General features: G+C 35.7%; 1 protein-coding gene across 1 annotated transcript in view; it reads left to right on the forward strand.

Moving 5' to 3' along the window:
• Positions 1–6,485: 6,485 nt before the first annotated feature.
• The window catches only part of Root (ciliary rootlet coiled-coil, rootletin), an 84,317-nt gene continuing 63,431 nt past the window's right edge, over positions 6,486–27,371 (forward strand). Inside the window, exon 1 of the mRNA XM_089728196.1 lies at positions 6,486–7,121. Within this exon, the coding sequence (XP_089584322.1) occupies positions 6,486–7,121 (636 nt within the window). The remainder of the gene's footprint in view (positions 7,122–27,371) is intronic.

Here is a 27,371-nt window from a genome sequence, read left to right on the forward strand (position 1 = left end):
AACCTAATTGACAATTATTTTAACTTATCTTTATTATTTTTTTACGTTCGATTCACGTGTCAGTTTCATGTTAAGATAGATATTTCAATATTAATTAATGTAACTTACTAATCTAATTAAAAATACTTTATACCACGAAAAATCTAAAGTATTCGAATTGTCGGAAATAATGTCTTCTTCTTCTTTTTACTAGCGTTTTTCTGGTTTGATGCTAGAGTCCGCTTTCTTACTTAAACACCTCCACTTTGCCCGGTCTTCGGCATCCTTCTGGGTGAGGTTATTCTCCTCCACAACCGCCTTTACCACATCCAACCAGCGTTTCTTAATCGGAAATAATGCTGATAATAAAAAACATGAGGTTAAAACGTAGAAGAAGTCTTAGCCTTATTAGACTTTTCTACGGCACGAGAAAAATGAAAAAATAAATGTAACTAAACTTATTAGTAATTTTAAAGTATGATAATTTCGAGTATAGTCCTGTTACTTTTTTTAAGCCTTGAGAGGCTATTTCGACGTAACCTTAACTAATAGGTCAGCTCACGGGGCTCAAACCTGACGACGTTGCTAGCACGAACCCTAGCAAGAGCCGTGCTTCGCAGAATCTACCACCGGACCGGAAAGGCGAGCCAGAGAAGGTCCGGCGAGAAACTCAGTGGGCTATGTCTGTGGGTTAATTTACTCGTCGAGCCCTTCGTCGCAAGCGACGGGTTCGAAGAGGATGGTGACCGGTGCTTGAGGTACCTAAAAGCACCGTTAGTGGATCGGGAGGATCCGAAATGACGTGTTTTGGGCGACGTCGACTGCTTTTCGTTCTGTCCGCAGGATCGGGAATGAGTTGTTGCATTATGCACACTACTCTATGATTTCATTTCTAATATATCAGGTGTTCTGTATTCGGTACCAGGTATAAATATCATGTATCTACAGAGAACAGTAGCCGTTTAATGCAAGTTCATTGTTTTTAAACGTGAATAATAAAAAATACGAAATTTGAATTATCTTTTTGATTCCTGTCTTAAGATTAGTTAGGGCTCGTAGGCATCACAGGTTATATGCTGCCACTCACCTTCAGACGTGAGTTGTATAGCGACGATCTCCCTCTTGAAACCGGAAGATCTAGGAATTTAATAGAAATGAACAAACTAAAATTATTTACTAGTACATTAAGCCAGGAGATCATTAACATACCCGTGTCGGTGAAGTCGGAAAGGCCTATAGGGGACCAGCAACACCTCCATGCCAAAACAAATATATAGTACCTATTATTTAAATGGTGTTTTTTTTATTACTTAGATGAGTGGACGAGCTCACAGCGCACCTGATGTTAAGTGGTTACTGGAGCCCATAGACATCTACGACGTAAATGTGCCACTCACCTTGAGGTATAAGTTCTAAGGTCTCAAGTATAGTTACAACGGCTGCTCCACCCTTCAAACCGAAACGCATTACTGCTTCACGGCAGAAATAGGCAGGGCGGTGGTACTTACCCGCGCGGACTCACAAGAGGTCCTGCCACCAGTACAGAGTGGCAGAGGCGTGGGCAGACTAGTCTACAGGTTTGCCAAGTCACAACTAAACACTCTTTACAAAACTGCTACGGCGTAGCCATATCGTAGCGCTGTATGTTTTCGCCTATTTTTTTCAAATTAGATGTTTTAATTGTAAATTAGTATACCCATTATTTAGTTCTGAACCAAAACAATTATTTAGAAGCACACGTTTATAATTGAGCTTTAATATTCATGTTCCAGTAGTTTGAGGGAGAATAATATAAATTTATTTCGCTATTTCATAATCAAATTGAATCACGTTTTTATTATTTTAAAACATCAATCATTAACCGCATTAATTTTAATGTATCCGCGTCTTGATAGCTTGTCGTCGAAAAGGTCAATTATTTTTCACGTGATTTTATGCTTTTGAATTGTATACATAAGGTTCAGTTTTCTGTGATGTTTAAATGTTGATAACTTTACCTTGGATTGAGTGCAGCAAAACACATACCAAAGGAGGTGACGTCCTGAGCGAATACAGTTATTATTTAATAATTGTCTTTAGCGTGAAAAAATCGAATTCTTAATGCCGAAATTGTTAAGTGAAGTCGTCGTGGCCTAAAGGATAAGAGGCCTGGTATGATCACGTCGAGCGATACCCCTGCGCTGGTGTTCGAATCCTGCTGGCAAATATAAATTTTCCAAACGAAATACGTATTTAACTCACGTTCGCGAATTACTTCCACGGTGAAAGAAATAAACATTATGTAAATAAAAATGAAATCCATAAAAATTGTAATATGTGTAAACGCTGATTAGTGATACTGATAATATTACTAACTTTCAAGGTGGTTGGCAGCATTTACATTAATGATGTCCTTAAGGTATGGTACCCACTTAATACCATGAGCCGTGAGCTATATGATTACTTTATAAAATAAATAAACAAAGTTTTTAATTGTAATAATATGATACTAGTTTCAAGTTTACATACCCAGTATAAAAAAAAACTTCAGAAAGTCTACTATAAGAAATAAGTAAAAGAAAAATTGTAAAAAATTATATTCACGTTGCCAGAGTTATATTGTATATGATATCTTTTCGTCATATTTAAACATGATTGTATTCGGTGGCTTTATTTGAACAAATCAGAGCGATATTTACATTGTTTTGTGGATAAATCTCTATGTATTTATTACAGATAAACAAATTGTGTACACATCTCAACATCCGCGATCCGGGATCCTTATCGTATAATTTGGAAGTACAATTAGTTCTAATTAGTTATCTCAAACTTGAAATAATTATTGTAAGAATCACATTTTGATAAATAAACTTACAATGTAGACTTTTTTCTTTTTTTCTTTAACCTACCTAAGCTGATAGCTTTGAGAGGCTATTTCAGCGTAACCATAACTAGTAGGTGAGCTCACGGGACTCAAACCTGACGACGTTGCTAACACGAACCCTAGCAAGAGCCGTGCTTCGCAGAATCTACCGCCGGATCGAAAATGCGACCCACTGAGAAGATCCGCCAGAAACTCAGTGGGCTGTGGGTTAATTTACTCGTCGAGTCCTTCGTCGCAAGCGCCGGATCCGACATGAACGATGACCGGTGCTTGAGGTACCTAAAAGCACCGTTAGTGGATCGGGAGGATAGATGTAGACATCAAAGTCAGGTATGTATATATAACTCTTGTGAGTCCGCACGGGTAGGTACCACCACCCTGCCTATTTCTGCCGTGAAGCAGTAATGCGTTTCGGTTTGAAGGGTGGGGCAGCCGTTGTAACTATACTTGAGACCTTAGAACTTATATCCCAAGGTAGGTGGCGCATTTACGTTCTGGATGTCTATGGGCTCCAGTAACCACTTAACACCAGGGGGGCTGTGAGCTCGTCCACCCATCTAAGCAAAAAAATATATATTTGAAATTACCTGATGACCTAAATTGGGTTCGCTGACCCTTTGTCTTCAATATCTTCAAAAAAAAGCCTATTTGTGGCTTTTCACTTTTGAAATCTTGCTATCTCTGTTATTCTCATTAATAAGAAAGAAACAGCTAATGAACTTTCTCAAAGGATTACTTACATTAATGGAAAAGCAAAAGGCGTTGATGACTTGCATTCCTATACTATTCGGATATGACCGACATACGAAAATCAGTTTTAGTAAAACCGCTGACGGAATTACACGTATTTTGCAAGAATATGTGAGAATCAATTTTTAAGCAATGCCTTAAAATCATACTGCTTTTTTAATCCTTTAAACGATACTAATTGCGCAGCGTTTGTATGTAAGTTTTATTTTTAAACATTTAAGGTTACTGATTCGAATATATATTGTGGTTTATACAGGATATATAGCAAATTATAGAAAACATATAAGTATAAAAACTAAAAAACAAGGTTAAATAGCAAACCGAACTAACAATTCATGCACAGCACACTTCCAGAGATCTTTTTCACCATATACCATTCGGCTTTGAAAATTATGTTCAAACAATCAGTTATATGCCAACGAACATACATATATAACAAGCTAATAAAAGTGTCAAAGTAATATCGTAAATTCTTACGGGTAGGCACCATCATAGTGTCTATTTCTTAGACATACCTACCGGCTGATTTGAAATTAACAACAACTATTCATTATCACCTTTTTTTTAGTTTATTGTTTAGACGCGTGGACGAGCTCACAGCCCAACTGGCGTTAAGTGGTCACTGGAGCCCATAGACATCTACAACGTAAATGCGTCACCCACCTTGAGTTATAAGTTCTAAAGTCTCAGTATAGTTACAAAGGACTGCTCCACCCTTCAAACCGAAACGCATTGCTGCTTCACGGTAGAAATAGGCGGGGTGGTGGTACCTACCCGTGCGGACTCACAAGAAGTCCTATCAACAGTTCTTCTTCTACTAGCCGTTTACGTACAATGCAGGGTCATAGCCGCCAGTTCTTTCTCTCAATTCAGACCCACAATACATCATCTCTGCACCCGCGCTCTTCTTTCGCATATCCTCTTTCACGCAGTCCATCCAAATATTTTTAGAGCACCGCCTCCTCACGAAAACTCTTATAGAAGGCTATTAAGATTCCAACTTAATGTTAATAAAGACTCAATGCACAGTGAGAGGTATTTACTCTTAAGCTAACTTTTACAAATAATTTTATTTGAACATGATTCATTCCATCTAGATAAACACAGGAAATTATAATACTAAGAAGGCTCAGTGTTGTTTTTTCATTTGATAAAATCGTGATGGAATGATAAGCTCATAAACGGTAATATTAGGTGCGCAACTAAGTACTTGCTGCTATCACTTAATATTCGCAAACTAGTTACTGCTGTTTGTCAATACATAATTACTGGGATCTGCGCTGGCCGATTTTGACAGGCCATACAACATTATCTATATATTAATACGTGAAGCAAAAACTTTGTATCCCTTTTTACGAAAATTGCGCAAGCAAAAACTTTGTATCCCTTTTTACGAAAATTGCGCGGACGGAGGAGTATGAAATTTTCCACACTTATAGAGAATACAGAGTAGAAGTGCACAATGCTAATATTTTTTTTAAATAATGCATAAAAGATACATTAAATCAATAAAGAAAACATTACACACACTACATACCATGTATTTGACGCACACACGCATGCATACTATTTATTGTCAACCTTTTGTTCTTGACGTCTGTTGTCAAATTGAGAATAGATGAAATATTGTTTGTCTTTATTAATATTTTTTTATAGTGTAGCCTTGGCGAAATTTGTGATTATAGAAGTATAAAATGCAATCGTAATAGTGTACAAACTTACAATTCCAATTAATTATAGTCGAATTTCGACTACTGCGGGACTTCTAGTACATATTATTATTCAACATTAAGAACCAAACTTACAAGAAACAAACAATGAGGATTGAGTTGCGCAACTTATATTATAGTATGACATGGACTTAACATAATACGGAATTTATTAATAAAATCAGAAATAATATATGTCGATATATCGATGGCCTTATTGGTTTTCCTTTGAATTTATATATGACTAGCTGAGTCCCGCGATGTTACCCGCGGTTATTGTCGTACCGCGAGTGACGCCGTGGGGCGAAGCTAGTCTAAAAAAGTAGCCTAAGTTACTCCTTATATCATCAGTTACCTGTCAGTGAAAGTCCCGTCAAAATCGGTCCAATCGTTCCTGAGATTAACCGGAACAAACAGACAGACAGACAGACAAAAATTGTAAAATATGTTATTTTGGTGTTTATACCGTATATTCATATGCATGTAGTAAAAAGCGGTTATTTCAATATTACAAACAGACACTCCAATTTTATTTATATGTATAGGTAGATGTTTAGCACGGACCTAAAGTTTTGGCCGCGTTTATGTTTAGCGACAACTTAGGGATACCTACCCCATTATGAAAGACGACAAAAACTCAATCCACGAGTTGACTGTTATTTTATTGACATAAGAAAGCTCTCCAAAATACCTTCAGAAGATCTACAAAAACAAAATACGAATTGGTTCGGAATTACCAATTTAAAATCAGCCTTACTTCAATAATAGTACAGTGACGTCAATGTTCAAATTATATAGAATATTTATTTAACAAATATCATGTCGCCCTCGTCTGACTTCAAAACTGAATTTATTTATATATCAGGATATTAGGGCAATATAATAAAACCGTTGTAATAATATCGATACTAGATGCGTGCGAAATTTTTCAAATTGAATAGGACGTTTTGAACATATAATAGTGAAAATAACATAGATTACTGACCTTAGGTCCAACTAAAAGAAATAAACTAGATATTTTTTTTTAATTGATTAACGTGTTGAAAATTTATTTCAAAACTTATGTAATCAGTTACTGTTATATACATCCATGAAATAAATAAATAAACTTTTTCAAGGGCTTATGAAGAAAGAACGAGAATTATAAATATGAAGAATGCCTTTGGAAGAGATAATCTGTGACTATGCCAGATGCCTTGAAATCTCCACACACAGCCAGGTCTAGGGCTCCTATAAACGCTGCCGGGATTAAATGGTGGGAATCGTATGGCAACATGCACACGAGCAACGATGAAACACACCAAGACAAATCTACATACACCAATTCTTTAGATCAACAACGAAGCATCACTACAGAAATATACGACGCTCGTGAAAATGAACCTAAGGACATAGTTTTAAAGAAATGGAGGGAAAAGCGAACTAGGAAGAGGTACGAACAAGCAAGGAAGGCCGTTATTAAATCACTCAAAGAAAAATTTACCGGTATTACAGTTCAAACGGATATGAGACGTGAAGCATTTGAATATAAAGGCGGATTTGCCGGAGCAGTACCAACGATCGTAATAACTGGAGACAATGTCGATGAAACATCAAATTCGAATTTGAATCACGAAGATGGAATGCAAGGGAATGTAAATTCTACGTTTAGTGAAAATAAGGTGGAGCTTCGTGAGGGTGAGGCCGAGGATGTCAGTCACGCGAAGAGGCTTTGGTTCGGGCCAGGCGGCGCTGGGTCCCAGTGGAGACTCGCTCCTCGTGGCAGCAAGGCGGCGGGCGTGGAGGGCGGTCTAAGCGGGCTCAGGAAGGTCGACATGCCGGTGAGTCTATATAAATATTTTGAGAACTAAGAAACTAGGCCTATTTAAATCTATATATATATATAAAAGAAAGTCGTGTTAGTTACACTGTTTATAACTCAAGAATGGCTGAACTGATTTGGCTGAAAACTTTTTATCAAACTGCTAACTTAACAAAACGCAACTGAAAGCTAAACGTAAATTTACGTAATGTAGGTAATCTATGGTTAATTATAGTAGAATTTTGAAGTTGACTGGTTGATGTGTTTGTTTCGAGTTTCTATTAGCTCATTGTGCCGAGATAGGTAATCATTAAGAAAGCATGCCGCGACCAACACGATCAAATCTTTCCCGACGAAACCGTAATGCAACTAGGATTCGAAATATTGCGAGTCAAAGGACTGAATAAGAACAAGAAAATATATTAATAACAACTAAAATACATGGCCGATAAAGAATCATTAAAATACTTGCTTTTTTAATTTACATTAATTATCCAAATTAAAAAATTACCATGATAAAATCAAAAGTCTGCTCATTTATTGCCTCTAAGGCGGCACAAAGTTCACCGGGTCAGCTAGTCTCAAATAAAACATAATCCAAAAGCAATGACCGAATTATCTTTGAAAGTGACGTTTACATAATTATTTCAATCCTGAAACATTTTGTATTGTTGTGTTTTTAAGCCATAAACAATAATCGTACTTAAAGGGGATGAAACGTAATAGTTGTGAATATACTGAATTGTTTGCATAACAAATACCTAGACAAGGATTTTATATTGATTATATCAAGCATTTTTAATAATTAAAACTGCATATCAATTCTAAGTACGACGAATGACAAATGAATTAACTGGTGGTAGGACCACTTGTGAGTCCGCGCGGATAGGTACCACAGCCCTGCCTATTTCTGCCGTGAAGCAGTAATGCGTTTTGGTTTGAAGGGTGGGGCAGCCGTTGTAACTGTACAGATACTTTAGAACTTGTATCTCAAGGTGGGTGGCGCGTCTACGTTGTAGATGTCTATGGGCTCCAGTAACCACTTAACACCAGGTGGGCTGTGAGCTCGTCCACCTATCTAATTATTTCGAATTTCATTATGTACAACTTAGATTGCATTCTAGAAAGATATGGATTGTTTCAATAAAATTAATTTTAAGGGTAACCAAAAATACGCATTGACTTAGGAAACTTTGGTCGTGATAAAGTCTGCATGTGTTAAAGCGTGTACTATCTCAACTAGTGGGATACGATTAGGTACTTACTATAAATCGTATAGTTCGATAAAGCGAACAACCAATAGTCATGCCACAGTGCTATCACTGTACAGGATCTCCGGTTAAAGTTGCGGGACACGCGATTAAGTTAATAAAAATGAGAAATGGTATATTTAAAAGGCATTTTGCGTTGAAACAAGATATAGTCGTTTTTAGGGTACTTTTAAAAATGTTAAATTAATAAGAATTATATCTGTTACACCATTAGTATTTTAAAGTAATGATTAGGTTTGGTCTGTGTGCTTAGTGCGAGTTTTTTAACGTTTTCGATAGCGTAAGAGTTAAATCAAATTTGTATGGATTTTGAATGTTTGCTTACATTTGCCGCTAGGGGCGCTGTACCAACTGCGTACTGTGTTAGTTTTACGCTATCGAGAATGTTAAAAAAGTCACACTAAGCATACTGGTTATGAATAAGAAGAAGGAAACATGCGTACCGGTTTCAAGGGTAGGGCATTATTGTCATTTAGAATTCAAGCGCAAGGTGTGTGTAAATGTGAGAGTCATTATATAAAAAAAAAAAAAGAAGTCTCCTATAAGAGAATTCCCCTTTTTACTAGTGGTAGGACCTCTTGTGAGTCCGCGAGGGTAGGTACCACCGCCCTGCCTATTTCTGCCGTGAAGCAGTAATGCGTTTCGGTTTGAAGGGTGGAGCAGCCGTTAGAAGCCGTTGTAGCCGAAAGAGTTACAAAACTATACTGAGATCCTATAACGTATATCTCAACGTGGGTGTCGCATTTACGTTGTAGATGTCGATGGGCTCCAGTAACCATTTAACACCAGGTGGGCTGTGAGCCATCTACCCATCTAAGCAATAAAATAAAAAAGATCCTGTACAATACCTTTTTTTTTAATTATTAAAGATTTATTATTAAAGACTTATTACTTATTAAAGAATCAATTATTAAAGAATGATTATTAACGTCACTAAGAAAATTGTCGATTTTCTTAGTGACTTTCAGTCTTTAATAGTATATAATTATTTATAAAGTATACAGTTATATATAATACAAAATGTGATATCGTAAAACGAACAAAACAATAAACAAAATTATTACGTCTAATATTGATTAATAATACAAAATCACTAAGATTCTCTCTTTCTAATTTATACGAAACGCCAGAGATGGCATTATTGGTAGGGTATCGACGTCGTGTCCTCGATCTAAATCGATAATCTACGACCGTCTGGGCCATTATCGAGTGAAGTTACAACAGAATGGGAAGTTGCATGTAAATAAAATAAAGATTATCTGATAAAATATACTAAATCCAGTGATATTTGACAGTAAACATTACTTTTGAGTTTTTATACGTATGAATTCTACGAGTTTTATAAATTCAAGGCAGTGTTTGAAAATTTATTAATAAATAATAAAAAAACAGTTAAAAACGACGCCATCTTGCAAATTTATGTTGTCCACTTCGATAAAGCGGCACGACACGAGAACCCTCTCATCGTGGCCGCCGGTAACTACATTCCCGATCCTGCGGACAGAATGGAAAGCAGTCGACGTCGCCCAAAACACGTAATCTCGGATCCCCCCGATCCACTAACGGTGCTTCTAGGTACTTCAAGCACCGGTCACCGTTCTCGTCGAATCCGTCGCTTGCGACGAAGGGCTCGACGAGTAAATTAACTCTCAGACACAGCCCACTGAGTTTCTCGCCGGATCTTCTCAGTGGGTCGCGTTTCCGATCCGGTGGTAGATTCTGCGAAGCACGACTCTTGCTAGGGTTCGTGTTAACATCGTCGTTAGGTTTGAGCCCCGTGAGCTCACCTACTAGTTACGGTTACGCTGGAATAGCCGCTCCAGGCTACTACCAGAAAAAAAAAAAAAACAACGCAGATTTAAATGTCCAATGTTTAAGTTGGCATTTTGAAAACGGTTAAAATAAATTGTATGTATGTAAAAGACAAAAAAAATCTTTGTCAAAGAAAACTTTGTTTAAAACCACAAACATACTAAGAAAAATATCGTTGTTAAAGATATCTTTGTCTTTAATTTAAGCTTTCGTGGATAGCGACAGAAGGATGATATTCCATTGAACGGGCAATGAGTATAACTCGGTAGACCGACGGCGACGCGACGATCCGAATGTCGGTTGGAACTTGAATAAATTCAATCTTACTTTGAGAATGTTCTTGAAACAATTTTGGCTTTTGTCAATTGTTTTCCATCGTATAATTGCTGCAGCTACAAAAGCTAACAATTAATGATTTCTTTTGTTCGTTCATCACTTTATACACATTGTATGAGAGATGTTAATAGTTACGTTAGTTTCTACCAGATCTTTATCTAATCCTCAAGTTATTTGGAACTTTGAACATATGTAAAAAGTACGAAAAAACGATTATGAGATTTTAAAGAATTCAAGCTAATTTAGTTTAAAAATTCATCAACGAAAATCGATCAGCGAATTTACAATCCATTTTGAAGGTAACTTTTCAGTTTCACTATTTTGCACATTCATGTCAATGTTCAAGAGAATTTTCTATTTTGACTCTTTAGTCATTATAGTGAGATATTTTCAAACAATCTAGTTTACAGTTAGAGTTAACTGAGGGTAGCGCGTGTACGTCCGCATGGTTAGAGATACCATCGTCTTGACTATTTCTGCCGCGAAGTAGTTATTTACCTATTTCGACAGGTGGGGCAACCCATTTTGTAATTACATAGAGACTTCAACTTTATTTTTATTGCAAAGCTTAGCTCACGGGCCACCTTTTTTTTATAGCTTAAATCAGTGATTCTCAACTACTGTTCCGCGGCACTTTTGTGTGCCGCCAAATTTCAAAAGTGTGTCGCCAAATTATGCGAATATATAATAATGTTAATATTATTAAATTATATCATTTTAAAAGAAAAACATTTTAAACATGAATATATATTTAAATCTACAAAAGAAAATTATAGTATATTTTAGTTTATTTCGTATATTAATTTTTTTTGATAAACTATTTATGCAGTGTGTTGTGGTAAGTAAATAATTTTTATCTTTTTTTTTGTGTGCCGCCAAATCTTGAAATCGTTAAATATGTGCCGCAACAAAAAAAAGGTTGAGAATCACTGGCTTAAATGAATGGAGTAGCTTACGACCCACCTGGTGTTAGCTGTTTTTCGCGGCTTGTGTTGCATTTTTTCCTTTTTTTTAGTAAAATTTTAAAATGTATCGGATTTTTTCATTAGATTCACTCATCTTGATAGTACGAAAAATAAATAAAAATCACCATTTTCCTAATTTGAATTTGGAAGTATCTTCTTTAAAATTTAAACTTTTAATGATACCAAAACCAGCCGGATACAAATAGTATAATCAAAGAGATTTTATTACAATTCACACATACTATAATGCGATAAGACTTTTTCCCCAACCTATTATTATAAAATTACCTGAAGCCAAAATTCTCGAAGCACGAGGGGATATTTTTTTTAAATTAGTACGTCATACCTTGGGAACCTATTATCAGTAATCACAGGTTGTTTACGTGACATCGATAAAATTTATTCAAATCAAGTTCATTATATAGATATGGCAATTGAGTATTTTTAAACTGTATTTATAAATTTGTTAAGACGCCCGATAGAGTATACATGGCATACATACATTTTATCTAGTTGATATTTCGTTAATCGACGTTTGATTTTTATTACACGATGTTATTCCTTCACCGTGGAAGTCAGTCGTCAGTTAAGTACGTATTTCATTAGAAAAATTGGTACCCGCCTGCGGGATTCGAACACCGTTGCATCGCTAGATACGAATGCACCGGATGTCTTATCCTTTAGGCTACGACGACTTCAATAATCTATCTTCTATCTGTATATAACTAGTCAGGTCATAAGTATTGTCACACAGTAAAAACTTTTCTTTTAGAATGCTGGCCACAAAAAAGTTTATTGAATTCGAATTTCGTATTGTTCATGAAAATAAAAATGTATACTTTTAGAATTTTACTCATTTTTAAACATGGAGTGGACGCTTAAAGAAGACCGTGTTGCAGTTATTGCGTTGCATCGTTGCGGTTACGCGCCAATTCAAAATTTTAACATACTGAAAAATTTGAATATAACCAAAAGATTCGTTTATCGTACCATCAAACGATACAATGAAGACTCTAGTGTAGATGACAAGTCAAGAAGTGGTCGCTCTCGGTCTGTTAGGACTCCAGCAGTGATAAAAGCTGTGAAGCCGCGAATTCAAAGAAATCCCAAACGTAAGCAGAAACTGTTGGCCCTTCAGATGGGGTTAAGCAGAACCACGGTGAAAAGGGTGTTAAATGAAGACTTAGAGCTTCGGGCATATCGAAGAAAAACAGGACATCGTTTGAATGCTCGTCTAATGAACCTGAGACTGAAGAGATGCCGCGCTTTGTTGAAGCGGTACGCGGGAAAAAAAAATCGGGAAATTCTTTTTTCGGATGAAAAATTTTTTTATCGTAGAAGAGAGCTACAACAAACAAAATGATAAGGTGTACGCACACAGTAGTGAAGAAGCGAGCAACCGTATTCCGCGTGTCCAACGAGATCATTTTCCATCCTCGCTCATGGTATGGTTGGGTGTTTCTTATTGGAGCTTAACAGAGGTACATTTTTGTGAGAAAGGTGTAAAAACGAATGCAGTTGTGTATCAAAATACAGTCCTGACGAACCTTGTGGAACCTGTTTCTCATACCATGTTCAATAACAGGCACTGGGTATTCCAACAAGATTCGGCGCCAGCTCATAGAGCGAAAAGCACACAAGACTGGCTGGCGGCGCGTGAAATCGACTTCATCCGGCACGAAGACTGGCCCTCCTCCAGTCCAGATTTGAATCCGTTAGATTACAAGATATGGCAACTCTTGGAGGAAAAGGCGTGCTCAAAGCCTCATCCCAATTTGCAGTCACTCAAGACATCCTTGATTAAGGCAGCCGCCGATATTGACATGGACCTCGTTCGTGCTGCGATAGACGTCTGGCCGCGCAGATTGAAGGCCTGTATTCAAAATCACGGAGGTCATTTTGAATAAACTTTAGTGTCATAAGAATCTATGTTTTGTTAAGTTCATTTTGGTATATGAATGGTTACATAATGAATAAACTTGTTTCAATTATTTTACATTAAACATGTGACAGAATTTATGACCTGACTAGGTATATAAAAATGAATTGCTGTTCGTAAGTCTCGCTAAAACTCGAGAACGGCTCGACCGATTTGGCTAATTTTGGTCTTTAATTATTTGTGGAAGTCCAGAGAAGGTTTAAAAGGTAGATAAATATGAAAAAATTCGGAATTCAATAAAAATAACAATTTTGTTTTTCCTTAGATGTGTCCCCCGTCGAACGGATTCCTTTTGTTTGTTTTAAGTTTATTTTACACAAAAGTTTAGGTCTTTTATTTATCGATTGAGGCACTACGAAGTCTGCTGGGTCAGCTAGTATTGTAATAAAAATCAAATCGATAAAAAATATATTTAAATAGTTTCCGTAATTACTGGTGGATACTACATCGTGGACGGAGTTCGGAACGAATCACTCAATTCTACAGGAACTCGGCATCAAGTAGCGTCTATCCTCCAGGGTTCAGGGTCTATCGTTCATCTCTATCGTGTATGGTTCTGGGTCGCATTCTCGCCTTCTTCGCACATGTGTCGCGATGGGGTGACGCCTCAGTTGAGCACCTTGTGCTGCAGGGCATGATTGAGGGTACAAGACCCCGCAGCAGATCATCGTTACGATGGACTGACCAGATAAATACAGCCCCAAATTGTCCCGTCAACGGGTGCACAAGAAGGGCCGCGGTACGCGAGGAATAGCGAAGTCTTGTGAAGTACACCACCACCCGAACTGATGACCACGACCACTCTACCAAGAGTCTAAAAAAGGAAACTACCACCCTGACTATTTCTGCCATCCCTGTTTGAAGGGTGGGACAATTTTTATACTGTAAAAACTGAGACTTAGATCTCACGTGTCATGGTGAGTTGTATTCGCGTTATGTTGTCTATGGACTCCAGTAACCACTCAATACCAGATCGGCCGTAACCAGTTCCTTCGAGTACGAATAAAAATAAATAATAAATAAATAAATATTTACTAACAATCACTCCACGTTAACTGGTCCCGTGATAAGTTTGTAAAGAACTTGTGTTACAGGTACCAGATATCGGAAATAAATATAAGATTTTTATTATACACATACATATATTTAAGATACATCCATAACCCTGGAAAAGACATTTATATTTATTATACAAATACCTTCCCTTGGCGGGATTCGAACCCGCGACCCCCTTGTGTAGTGACCATGTCACTTGCCACTACACCAGACGGCCGTTATATGTAATTATACGTTACATATATACATTATTATATACGTTATAAATAAAATGAAAATCTTTGATCTTTCTCTCTCTCTCTCTCTCTCTCTTTCTCTTTTTTATTGCTTAGATGGGTGGACGAGCTCACAGCCCACCTGGTGCTAAGTGGTTACTGGAGCCCATAGACATCTACAACGTAAATGTGCCACCAACCTTGAGACATGAGTTCTAAGGACTCAGTATAGTTACAACGGCTGCCCCGCCCTTCAAACCGAAACGCATTACTGCTTCACGACAGAAATAGGCAGGGCGGTGGTACCTACCCGTGCGGACTCATAATAGGTCCTACCACCAGTCTCTCTTTCGCCGTGGAGGTACTGTGCTTCGGTGACCGGTTGTGCGGTGCTAAGATGTTAATAATAGAATTTCAAAAGAATTACCTCATAACAATTTTTTAGCTTTAAGTTTGCCAAATATAGTTGAAAGTATTATTTTTAGGCCCGTGTACCGATAACATTGAATGCGGACTTTGCACATAACACATACGGCGTGGTGGTTTCATGTTGTTATCTTTATAAAGACGTGTTAACAAATCAACGCTAAATGTTTAGAGCATAGCGTGTCTGGTTTGATAATTTTGAGGCTGAATTTTTTTAACGCTATATCGTCAGCTCGCTTTCACTTATGTTTGTTTTTTTTTTATTGCTTGGGTGAGTGGACGAGCTCACAGCCCACCTGATGTTAAGTGGTTAGTGGAGCTCATAGACATCTACAACGTAAATGCGCCACTCACCTTGAGATATAAGTTCTAAGGTCTCAAGTATAGTTACTACGGCTGCCCCACCTTTCAAACCGAAACGCATTACTGCTTCACGGCAGAAATAGGCAGGGCGGTGGTACCTACCCGTGCGGACTTACAAGAGGTCCTACCACCAGTTGTTTGATTGTTTGTTACTCGTTATGTGTTCAATCGCGCCACATAATGTTTGAGATAAGGAAGTAATCTCGGGGATAATATTCGGTCAATCTAACGAAAGTATTTTATCATGAATTTCTCCGTGAAATACCTACAAATTAAGTATGGTGTTATCAAATTTTAATTATATAAATTTTGAATTAGGATTATTACTAACAAAGATTAGATTCATCAGTGAAAGTTGTCATATGTTTTTCGATCTTTGAAAATTTTTGTTATTTTTTTTTTTTTTGCTTATTGTTGCTTTTTGGTAATTTAATTAATTTTATAATATCTATTTTATAAATCATGTTTTACTAATACCATCTACTAGCAAATAGCTGCTATTCTCGAAAACTTTAGAGACTACTCAGAAAATAACACATTATGGTAGTATATTAATTCTAGTTCGTGTACTGTGTACTTCAAAGACTCCTCGTTGTATAAAATATAATAATAAGCATGTGTGTATATATATGTCCATGGATTCTTTTTTTTTTATGATTGAAGGATTACTGGTGGCCCGGAGGCCTTTCCAGTTTCACCAGGACAGGTGGGCGAGCAAAGGCTCAGCCAGGAGGGGTGGGATTTGCTAACAGCTACCCGAGCGCCTCCGAAGGAGACCTAACAGCTCAAGAGTAGCTGCTTCGCGAATGAATCTACTACCGGATCGGAATCGCGACACGCTGAGAAGATCCGGCGAGAAACTCAGCGAGCTGATTCATGGGTTAGGTTGCACGGCGAACTCTTTGTCGAGTTCGACGAGTACGGTTACCGAGGTCCCTAAGCCTGCTCCTAGTGCTAGAGCTGAAGGCGTCTAATGCAAAAGTTATTGGATCTGATAGATCCGTAAGGACGTGTCTAGGGCGTCGACGGTGACTGGAGTCCATGGATTCGGATTCACGTATGGAACTTTGTTTATTTAGGTCAGTTTTATGTAGTACATAAATGTTAAAAATACTCGTTTTAAACCTCCGAGTTGGCATTATCAAGAGATAGGAGAACAAATAATTAATCAGATACAGTTTTCGAACGAAATAAAATAGATACTGAATAAGAACAAAGTTATTTTGGAAGCAAACAAACTTAGTAATGTCGAATCAATGAAGTTAGTTTGACGTTTATAACTTTGACGTTTATAGGTCATTGACTTCTCATAATTGATTTTAACTAACGAACCCACAAACTAAATGCAGTAAACTGCAATGAAAGATAAGACTATTTAAAATGTATTATTATCAGCGGATACTGTATTTCAAATCAACATTTGGTGGCACTATTTTATCATTTCCATTTAGTTTTACGATCCGCGTACAAAGTCCGGCAGCAAGCTATATAATAAGTCTGAACTTTGATTAATAAACAGATTTTTGTTTGTGTAGAACATTGATATTGATTAATGACATGTTTTAATTTAGTTTAAAAAAAAAAGGGTCGTAGGTCGGTGTGAATAGAAAAAAAATTATATCGTTTACCAGTTCAATGTTCGTCTCGAATAAATAGTACGATTATTTAAATTGAATTATAGTTTTCCTTGACTTATTACGTCTTATTTTACTATTTCAATATCGTAGGTCAGTAAGCATTGTTTCTCTAACGCATAGACACAGCCCACTAAGTTTCTCGTCGGATCTTCTCATTATATCGCGACTCGGATCTGGTGGTGGATTCGAAGCATTGCATCTGCTAGGGCTAGTGTTAGTAAATTCTCTCAGGTTGAGCCCGTGAGCTCACCTATCCGTCCGGGCGTAGCTAGAATAGCCCCTTAGGCCACTAGAATAGCTAGGGAAAATATACAACGTGACAGTTCTGTTCAATATATCTAAGTCGTCATGGCCTAAAGGCACGTCCGGTGCATTCGTGTTGAGCGATGCACCGGTGTTCGAATCCCAGTCGTACCAACTTTTCTAATGAAATACGTACTGAACAAATGTTCACGATTGACTTCCACGGTGAAGGAATAACATCGTGTAATAAAAATCAAACTCGTAAAATTATAATTTGCGTAATTACTGGTGGTAGGACCTCGTGTGAGTCGGAACGGGTAGGTACCACCGCCCTGCCTATTTCTGCCGTGAAGCAGTAATGCGTTTCGGTTTGAAGGGTGGGCCAGCCGTCGTAACTATACAGATACCTTAGAACCTATATCTCAAGGTGGGTGGCACATTTAACCACTTAATACCAGGTGGGCTGTGAGCTCATCCACCCATCTAAGCAATAAAAAAAAACCTATGTTGTATTAAGAGGCAGTTATACATACCGATCCGATTCTGCCATACAGGTTAACCTTCTTCCTACGTCTTGAGGTTGTTTACGGCATTTATGTATTAAATTCTGAGGAGTACGGTAAACATATGAACGCTGTTTATCAATTTCGCTAAGCTTTTAATGTAATTTTTATTACTAGTTGATAGTTTTATTTTATATTTATGTTTTATGTTAGAGGAAGTCTGAAAGTGGCACTTTTATTTTATTTTATTGCTTAGTTGGATGGACGAACTCACAGCCCACCTGGTATTAAGTGGTTACTGGAGCCCATAGACATCCACAACGTAAATGCGCCACCCACCTCGAGATATAAGTTCTAAGGTCTCAAGTATAGTTACAACGGCTGCCCCACCCTTCAACCGAAACGCATTACTGCTTCACGACAGAAATAGGCAGGGCGGTGGTACCCATCCGCGCGGACTCACAAGAGGTCCTACCACCAATAAAAACCTGTGACAGAGAAGTCGAGATGCGCGCGTTTGGGATGGTATGGACATGTGATGAGACGAAATGACAATGTTATTTTTTTTTTTTTTTTTTTTTTTATTGCTTATATGTGTGGACGAGCTCACAGCCCACCTGGTGTTAAGTGGTTACTGGAGCCCATAGACATCTACAACGTAAATGCGCCACCCACCTTGAGATATAAGTTCTAAGGTCTCAGTATAGTTACAACGGCTACCCCGTGTTAGTTGGTAAGAGACTTTTAACTATGAATGTGGAAGGCTTTAGAGGAAGAGGTAGACTTAAGAAAAAATGGATGAATTACGTGAAAGACAATATGTGTAAGAGGGGAGTGAGCAAAGAGATGGAATATGATAGAGGAGTATGGAAGGAGAAAACATGTTGCACCAACCCCAGGTGACCCAGGCAAGAGAGGGGTAGGAGAATAATGAAATGAGTTTTATATCGTATTTACTACTGGTTGTAGGGCGTATTGTGAGCCCGAAGGAGTTAGGTACCACAACCTTACCTACTTCTGCCTCGTGGCAATAATGCGTTCCAATTTGTTGAATAAAATGGCATTTACCCTTTAGACTCTGGAACTTAGACGTCTGATCTCATTCCGGTCGGCGGCAACAAGTGTCCATGGGTTCCAGTACACACTTAAACATAACAATCGCTCCTTTCTTTAGCGATGTCCAAGATTTTTTAGACATTATTTTTTTATTGCTTAGGTGTGTGGACGAGCTCACAGCCCACTTGGTGTTAAGTGGTTACTGGAGCCCATAGACATCTACAACGTAAATGCGCCACACACCTTGAGATATAGTTCTAAGGTCTCAGTATAGTCACAACGGATGCCCCACCCTTCAAACCGAAACGCATTACTGCTTCACGGCAGAAATAGGCGGGGCGGTGGTACCTACCCGTGCGGACTCACAAGAGGTCCTACCACCAGTAAAAACATTGAAAAATTCCCACCATCCCAGCCCATCGATCAAGTACCTCGCAAGCGACCGGGCCATCATTTAGAATATTCACGATGAATTATTTGTCCGTTCATAAATCAGTATAAATATAAACTCAGACGCGATAATTATGCGGCAGACAAACAGCTGATAGTGGATGGCCAATACATTCATAATGCAATTAGGATTTAATTGCTTTGCACTTTACACCTATCACGAGCAGACGGCGTGGGGCGGAAACCATGCGGGGCTTTTTACCTTTGAGACGCACGGTCAAAGTCCGGGGTGGAATGAAAATACGGTTATATAACCACCAAGTCAGATACACCGATGAAATCGATAACTCTTCGAAGAGTATACATGTAATAATAACCGCCAAATATGTATGATCATTTTGCCTGTTGCTGCCGTGAAGCATTAATGCGTTAGTTTTGGACAGCTGTTATAAATTACAATTGAGGCTTCGACCTTATGCCTCAAGGTGTGGTCACTTATGATATATATAGGCTCTGACAATACTTAACGCCATGACATGTTTCATTCATGTCAAAAATCATATAAAAAATACATATTATGGCATAATATGTCTTCGGCACCTCGCGTCAGATAGTATAAAAAGTATACTATACTTCACGCGAATTTAACACGGTGCATTTAATTAGCAGTCGTTTTTAACAATTAACCTAAGAGCATAGATTGTGTAGGTTTATCATAGGTCAGTACCGACGGTGTTGTTCGAAGGTCGACGATAACGAGATCACCAAGACGCCGCGTGCTGAGGTGTCCGAGAAACGTAACGAAAACCATTTTTATGTATTCCATTGCTGTCTTTCATCTGATTCCACCCGATCCACTAACGGTGCTTTTAGGTACCTCAAGCACCGGTCACCGTTCTCGTCGAACGACGAAGGGCTCGACGAGCAAATTAACCTTCAGACACAGCCCACTGAGTTTCTCGCCGGATATTCTCAGGGGGTCGCGTTTCTGACCCGGTGGTAGATTTTGCGAAGCACGCCTCTTGCTAGGGTTCGTGTTAGCAACATCCTCAGGTTTGAGCCCCGTGAGCTCACCTACTAGTTAAGGTTCCGCTGAAATAGCCTCTCAAGGCTATCAGCTTAGGTGGGAAAAAAAAACATCTGAAATCAGAATGAAGCACTTTAATGCGTTACGGATTCCCCTTCTATTTTCTTCCCAAAACTGAATGATTATAAAAGGCAAAATGATTTGTTTATTTCGTCATCAGCACCAACTGGTTTCTTTCTATCGAGGCGGTTTTGCATTAGAGAGGAATAGCCGTTGTATGATATAATACACACTTTTACCTGACGTCTCAAGGTGGGACGACAGTGGGTATCAAGGTGGGGAGCCATTTGGCATCAGTTGCCGTGGTCCCGTTTACTTACCTAGCACAATAAAAAGAAAATAATAAAACGCATTTAATTTCATTCGTTTCATGGTTATTGGACATTCAATGCTTGTTTAGATTCGTTTGGAAGTAACGGAACGCTTAGAGAACTCGATGGAGAGACTGGTAGTACTTACAGGTATACTTTAAGGAAGTTCCAAGGAAGTTCGAAAAAAATAAAATAAGAATAAGAAAAGCCAGAGGCCGAGTCGAACCGCTACTGCTACGGTACTGGCAGCCGCGGTTTGTAATGTGGTTTTGAAGTTTGAAGACATGATTTCGAAACAGTACAGTACAGTACATAATAGAGACAATTAAAGTCTATGGTTACGATGGTCATGTTACATTTAATTTTAAAGTAATAATTAATAACTTAAAAGATAACTAGGCTTTAAAATTATGATTCCGTAAATCTGCGTTAGTTCATCAATACCTACATATTTTACTAAAATTTTGTAAGCTTGTACGTCTTAAATAATTCAGATAAAGGGTAGCAATATGAAATGGAATCAAAAACCGAGTAAAGCACCAGCTGGCACAATCAATAAGGAGACGAGCCTACCGTTTTTTTTTCTTATATATTTGCCGCTCAAATTCAAATTTCGGTATGTTTTGAACTCTATAACCAAGACGGAAAGCTCAAATCGATACACACGGGACGAGACGGTTTGCAATATTAACGTTGTAGATTTATTTACCCGGAAAAGCAAGATGGCGTCTGGCGTTTTTGACACATGAAATAAAACATTGTTTATGGGCGGGAAGTTCGCGAGTCGGGATGCGACATGCGAGAATGTCACGAAATAAGGAAATACTAGATATTTAATGAGCGATTTCTATTCATAGTCGTTTTATATCGACGTAGGTATCCGATTGATGGCATGATTGTTGACGTTCATGTAGCCAGAGACAAAATAGACGTTCACTGGAACGTAAATTACTGTTTAAAACATTATGCCAATACTGCTTAGCGGAAGAATGAAGAAGGTATGAAGTGCACTGTTATGGTTTTTATTTTTTGTGGTTTAATACCAGGATTAATGGAACTTTGGCATTTAGGAAAACCACAATAAATATTTTGGAAGTTAAACCCACACCAAAAATATTTTTGTTGCAAAATGCAAAACATAGCTGAAAAAGGAATTTGCTATCTGTGCTGTGCTGTCATTTTGTCTGAGTACGTCAGTTGGGTTGACAAGTTTAAAGCAGGGCTTGAGAACGGTTCGAAAAAACCAGCTAATTATAATTCCCAACCAGGTTTTTCGCGCAAATTCGCTAGGAGCGGAATCGATACGTGAACTTTATATTCGCCGGGATTAACCAGGTTAATTTCAAACGATTTGGGGGAGGGGCTTCCCGGCATCTTTTGTCCGAAAAGTTAGTTCTTGTTACTTATCTTTCGTCAATCATGCGTGCTTTTGTTTATTTACGTAGAAGAAAGCCTGAACGTGTATGTATAATATCAATAATTATAATAGTCTAGTCAACAAGTTCAAAAACGTGTTAAATAGACATAAAGCTCCTAAAAATATGTACGATAGCTCATTGGATGCGGAATGATGTCTACAAAAATGTTTTTTAAGGGCTTATTAGCACATAAAAAATTGCGATTGTTATAAACAAAATAAGATTTAAAAAAAAAGGAATTTGGTTTTTCCTTAATAATTTCTAAAATAATGATATTTAAGGAATTTTGAAAAAAGATCCTGAAAGAGGAGAAAATTTCCAATAAAAAAGTCCCAACTCCCGGAATTCTATCTCTACTATTTATAAAAAAAAAATAACGCTGAAAATAGCGCTCCGCGCGGTCGCTACGGCATAGGCGCGCAGTCTAAAAAGCCGGTATATCGCCTAAAATAATTTTTTTATAGTATTAAATAACAATTTAAAAATTTGAATAATTTATGGTGTAATCTAAACACTTGAAGGAAAAAAACTCGGTGAAAAAAAAATTTTACATCGATTTTTCAAAAATTTACACCATTGTTAATTAACTAACTTTTTTCCAATCTCTGTTTTTATAAATTACGGTATAAAAGTTACAATAATTCATCTATAAATTTTTCCCTTCGTGGAGCTCTTATCATTTAAGTACTTAATAAAGTTAAGCAAAAAAATTTTTTTAATCTTTATTATTTTGATAATTATAATTTTTTTTAATTAACAAAAAATTTAATTTCTAAAAAATGTTATGAAAAAATTTTTTTTTTCGTAATATCTTAATATTGCTGTTTTTGCATCTACCATAGGTTTTAATGAACATTTAAAAAAAAATTTTTACGCTATTTGTTAAGAAATTGTTTATAAATAAATAGACTATTTTGGGATTTAAAAAAAAAAAAGAATTACCGTCTTATTGTATAGGTGAAATAAAGATTTAGAAAAAAAAAAAATTTCTTAAATAAATGTTTTAATTGTTTAAAATCGTTTTTTTCATATTTCAATTGTTTAAATAATTAGTTAAGAAATTATTTTTTTCTTAAAAATCATCATTGACTCTTTTCAGCGGATTAACAAAGAAATACATTTTTTTATAAATAATTTCATTGTTTATTAACTTAACAATTTGTTATAAAAAATAAATATTAATCGTTATATTTTTTTTCGAAAACTACAAAAAATTATAAAAACAACCATATATATAAAATATAGAAAAAAAAAATTGTATTTTTTACAGCATTTTTAGATATTATATGATAATGAAATTACAGCCGTTACATAATTTGTCAAGCTATAAATTGTTATAACTTTTAAACTATAAGAGATACGGTAAAGGACACTCAGGTCATTTTTATAAAGGATTTATTTATCTTTAAAATAAATTCAAAATCGATCCTGTAACTATTGTTTATCAGTTGTAAGCATTTGTTTATAAAAAAATATGATTTCTTTGATATTTTTTGAAATTTCATAGCTTATAATTTGTTGAATAATATACATACAGCTACGGACCCAAAAACTTTTTTGTTCTATGATAAAGTATCTTTCTAATTACGTATAAATCATAGAAATATATAATTTTGTTTAAATAATATACTAGTTTTAATTTATACTTACCTCATTTACATTCTGCTATCGATCAGTTTTCATTTATTTATCAAATGCTTATAACAACTGATAAACAATAGTTACAGGATCGATTTTGAATTTATTTTAAAGATAAATAAATCCTTTATAAAAATGACCTGAGTGTCCTTTACCGTATCTCTTATAGTTTAAAAGTTATAACAATTTATAACTTGACAAATTATGTAACGGCTGTAATTTCATTATCATATAATATCTAAAAATGCTGTAAAAAATAGAAATTTTTTTTTTTCTATATTTTGTTTGTATGGTTGTTTTTATAATTTTTTGTAGTTTTCGAAAAAAAATATAACGATTAATATTAATTTTTTATAACAAATTGTTAAGTTAATAAACAATGAAATTATTTATAAAAAAATGTATTTCTTTGTTAATCCGCTGAAAAGAGTCAATGATGATTTTTAAGAAAAAAATAATTTCTTAACTATTTATTTAAACAATTGAAATATGAAAAAAGCGATTTTAAACAATTAAAACATTTATTTAAGAATTTTTTTTTTTTTTTCTAAATCTTTATTTCACCTATACAATAAGACGGTAATTCTTTTTTTTTTTTAAATCCCAAAATAGTCTATTTATTTATAAACAATTTCTTAACAAATAGCGTAAAAAATTTTTTTTAAATGTTAATTAAAACCTATGGTAGATGCAAAAACAGCAATATTAAGATATTACGAAAAAAAAATTTTTTTCATAACATTTTTTAGAAATTAAATTTTTTGTTAATTAAAAAAAATTATAATTATCAAAATAATAAAGATTAAAAAAATTTTTTTGCTTAACTTTATTAAGTACTTAAATGATAAGAGCTCCACGAAGGGAAAAATTTATAGATGAATTATTGTAACTTTTATACCGTAATTTATAAAAACAGAGATTGGAAAAAAGTTAGTTAATTAACAATGGTGTAAATTTTTGAAAAATCGATGTAAAATTTTTTTTTCACCGAGATTTTTTTCCTTCAAGTGTTTAGATTACACCATAATTATTCATATAATTATTCAAATTTTTAAATTGTTATTTAATACTATAAAAAAATTATTTTAGGTGATATACCGGCTTTTTAGACTGCGCGCCTATGCCGTAGCGACCTCGCGGAGCGCTATTTTCAGCGTTATTTTTTTTTAATAAATAATAGAGATAGAATTCCGGGAGTTAGGACTTTTTTATTGGAAATTTCCTCCTCTTTCAGGATCTTTTTTCAAAATTCCTTAAATATCATTATTTTAGAAATTATTAAGGAAAAATCAAATTCCTTTTTTTTTAAATCTTATTTTGTTTATAACAATCGCAATTTTTTATGTGCTAATAAGCCCTTAAAAAACATTTTTGTAGACATCATTCCGCATCCAATGAGCTATCGTACATATTTTTAGGAGCTTTATGTCTATTTAACACGTTTTTGAACTTGTTGACTAGACTATAAGTTTGCCTACGTATGTTGCTAGGAGCGCTGTTCCAACTGCATACTTTAATTAGAGTTAACTTTTACGCTATCGATAACGTTAACTCTCACTAAGCACACGGCTGTATTCGCGCGTGCAACTATTACTCCATTACCGAAGCTACAAAATATTTCCCTAATCAGTTAAATTCAGTTAACAAAATCCTGGTCTAATCTGCGTTATTCGTTTGTTTATAACGTCCATTGTGACCCAGTTAGAATATTCCATCATCCGACGCACGCACGATTTAAATGGAATTATAATAAAACAAAAAGTTGGTAACTGGAAAAAATTCCAATAAGGTTATTTTTAAACTAGCGGCCCGATCCGACTCCGCTCGGGTCTTTAATAAAAATTTCAACGATATTTGACGATGTTTTATTTTTTTAAATATTAGAATACTTATTGCGGCATAACTACCATAGTTACACATATATGCCGCGGCAGTTTTTGTAATTAATAGTGTGTGTTACAAAGTCGTAGTACTTACATTATTTTATTCTATCATCAATAGTTTTAGCAGAGCACGCGATGTAAAGAATATTTTAGTAATTTTTTTAACACCTTGGGTCACATCATTGGAATTTTAGTAAATACCCTTAATTTTTTTCAAAAAATATTGTAGCCTATGTCACTCTGGAATAGTGTAGCTTCCAAACAGTGAAATAATTTTTCATCGTTATAAATCGGTTCAGTAGTTTCGGAGCCTATTCAATACAAACAAACAAACAAATCTTTCCTCTTTATAAAATTAGTATAGAAGTTTAGATAATTTTATTGAGCATAAACGCATTTGCTATGTGGTACATTTTAATAATTAAAAGATTTTACTAGCAGTCTTGAAAAAGTAACGGCCTATAGGTAGTAGCTGGTTTAATAATGCTAAAGCCGCTTTCAGACTACGTTATAATATAGCATATAGTATATAGCTCATAGCACAACAATATCGCACACCATACATTGTTATGGACATGCTCACACTGTACTGTACTATGTATTATTAGCTAAGTATAGGCTGGTATACTATATGGAACTATAGTATAGCGTAGTCTGAAAGCAGCCTAAATATGTATAGTGTTAGTTGTCATAATAAGTATTTGACAGATTTTTGAATCGCGCCAACGCATCGCCAAAATGAGTTTGCTTATGTATACAAATTCCGAACATTACGTATAGCCCACTGAGTTTCTCGCCGGATCTTCTCATTAGGTCACTTTGGTAGATTCATCGAAGCACTGCTCTTGCTAGGGAAATTCGGCAGGTTAGAGTTCCGTAAGATATTATTCGCGCGAATAGCTTCCCTTTTTCCTTCCTTTTTATCCTTCAAACACCAGATAGATAAAAATACGTGGGCATAAGTGCTTGAAACTATATAAAATAAGTTGTAAAGAACAAGAGAAATTATAGTTTATTCAAGCTAATATCAGGTGAAGTAAATTATGATTTGTTATAATTTGTCAGTTGACAATTGAAAAATAGTATTAAACCACTAAAGTATGAAACCTATATTATACTATAACTGAAATGGATTCGTAAAATAACACAACTGTAAATCGACGTAAATATAAGTACAATAATAAATAATATTAACGTAACGTAAAAGATCATTTAAATTTAGTTTATATTTTGACCCAATTTACCTGTTTCCCTTCACTAGACACGCAAATAACCCGGGAAGCGACTCCGAACACATAACTTTGACTGATTACATGTCTTCAAAACTGTTCTTTCATTATATACGAAATTTGTTAGAGATCCCTATGTTAGATAATAGTTTCTTCGGTTATCTATTTGTTTTGTTCCAGGTACCTACTATTCGTAGATTGTTTTATTTGATAAAATGTGTATTCGGTTAAAATGTATACCGGTAGATCGATTCTAGTTAGTTTAACAAAATATCTAGAGCAGTGATTCTCAACCACTGTTCCGCGGCACTTTTGTGTGCCGTCAAATTTCAAAAGTGTGCTGCCAAATTTTGCGATTATTTAATAATGTTAATATTATTAAATTATATCATTTTAAAAGAAAAATATTTTAAACATGAATATATATTTAAATCCACAAAAATTTTTTTATAGTATATTTTAGTTTATTTCGTATATTAAAATTTTTTGAT

The sequence above is a fragment of the Bombyx mandarina genome, chromosome 06 (genome assembly GCF_030267445.1).
Source record: "Bombyx mandarina strain Sakado chromosome 06, ASM3026744v2".
NCBI classification, from domain to species: Eukaryota; Metazoa; Arthropoda; class Insecta; order Lepidoptera; family Bombycidae; genus Bombyx; species Bombyx mandarina.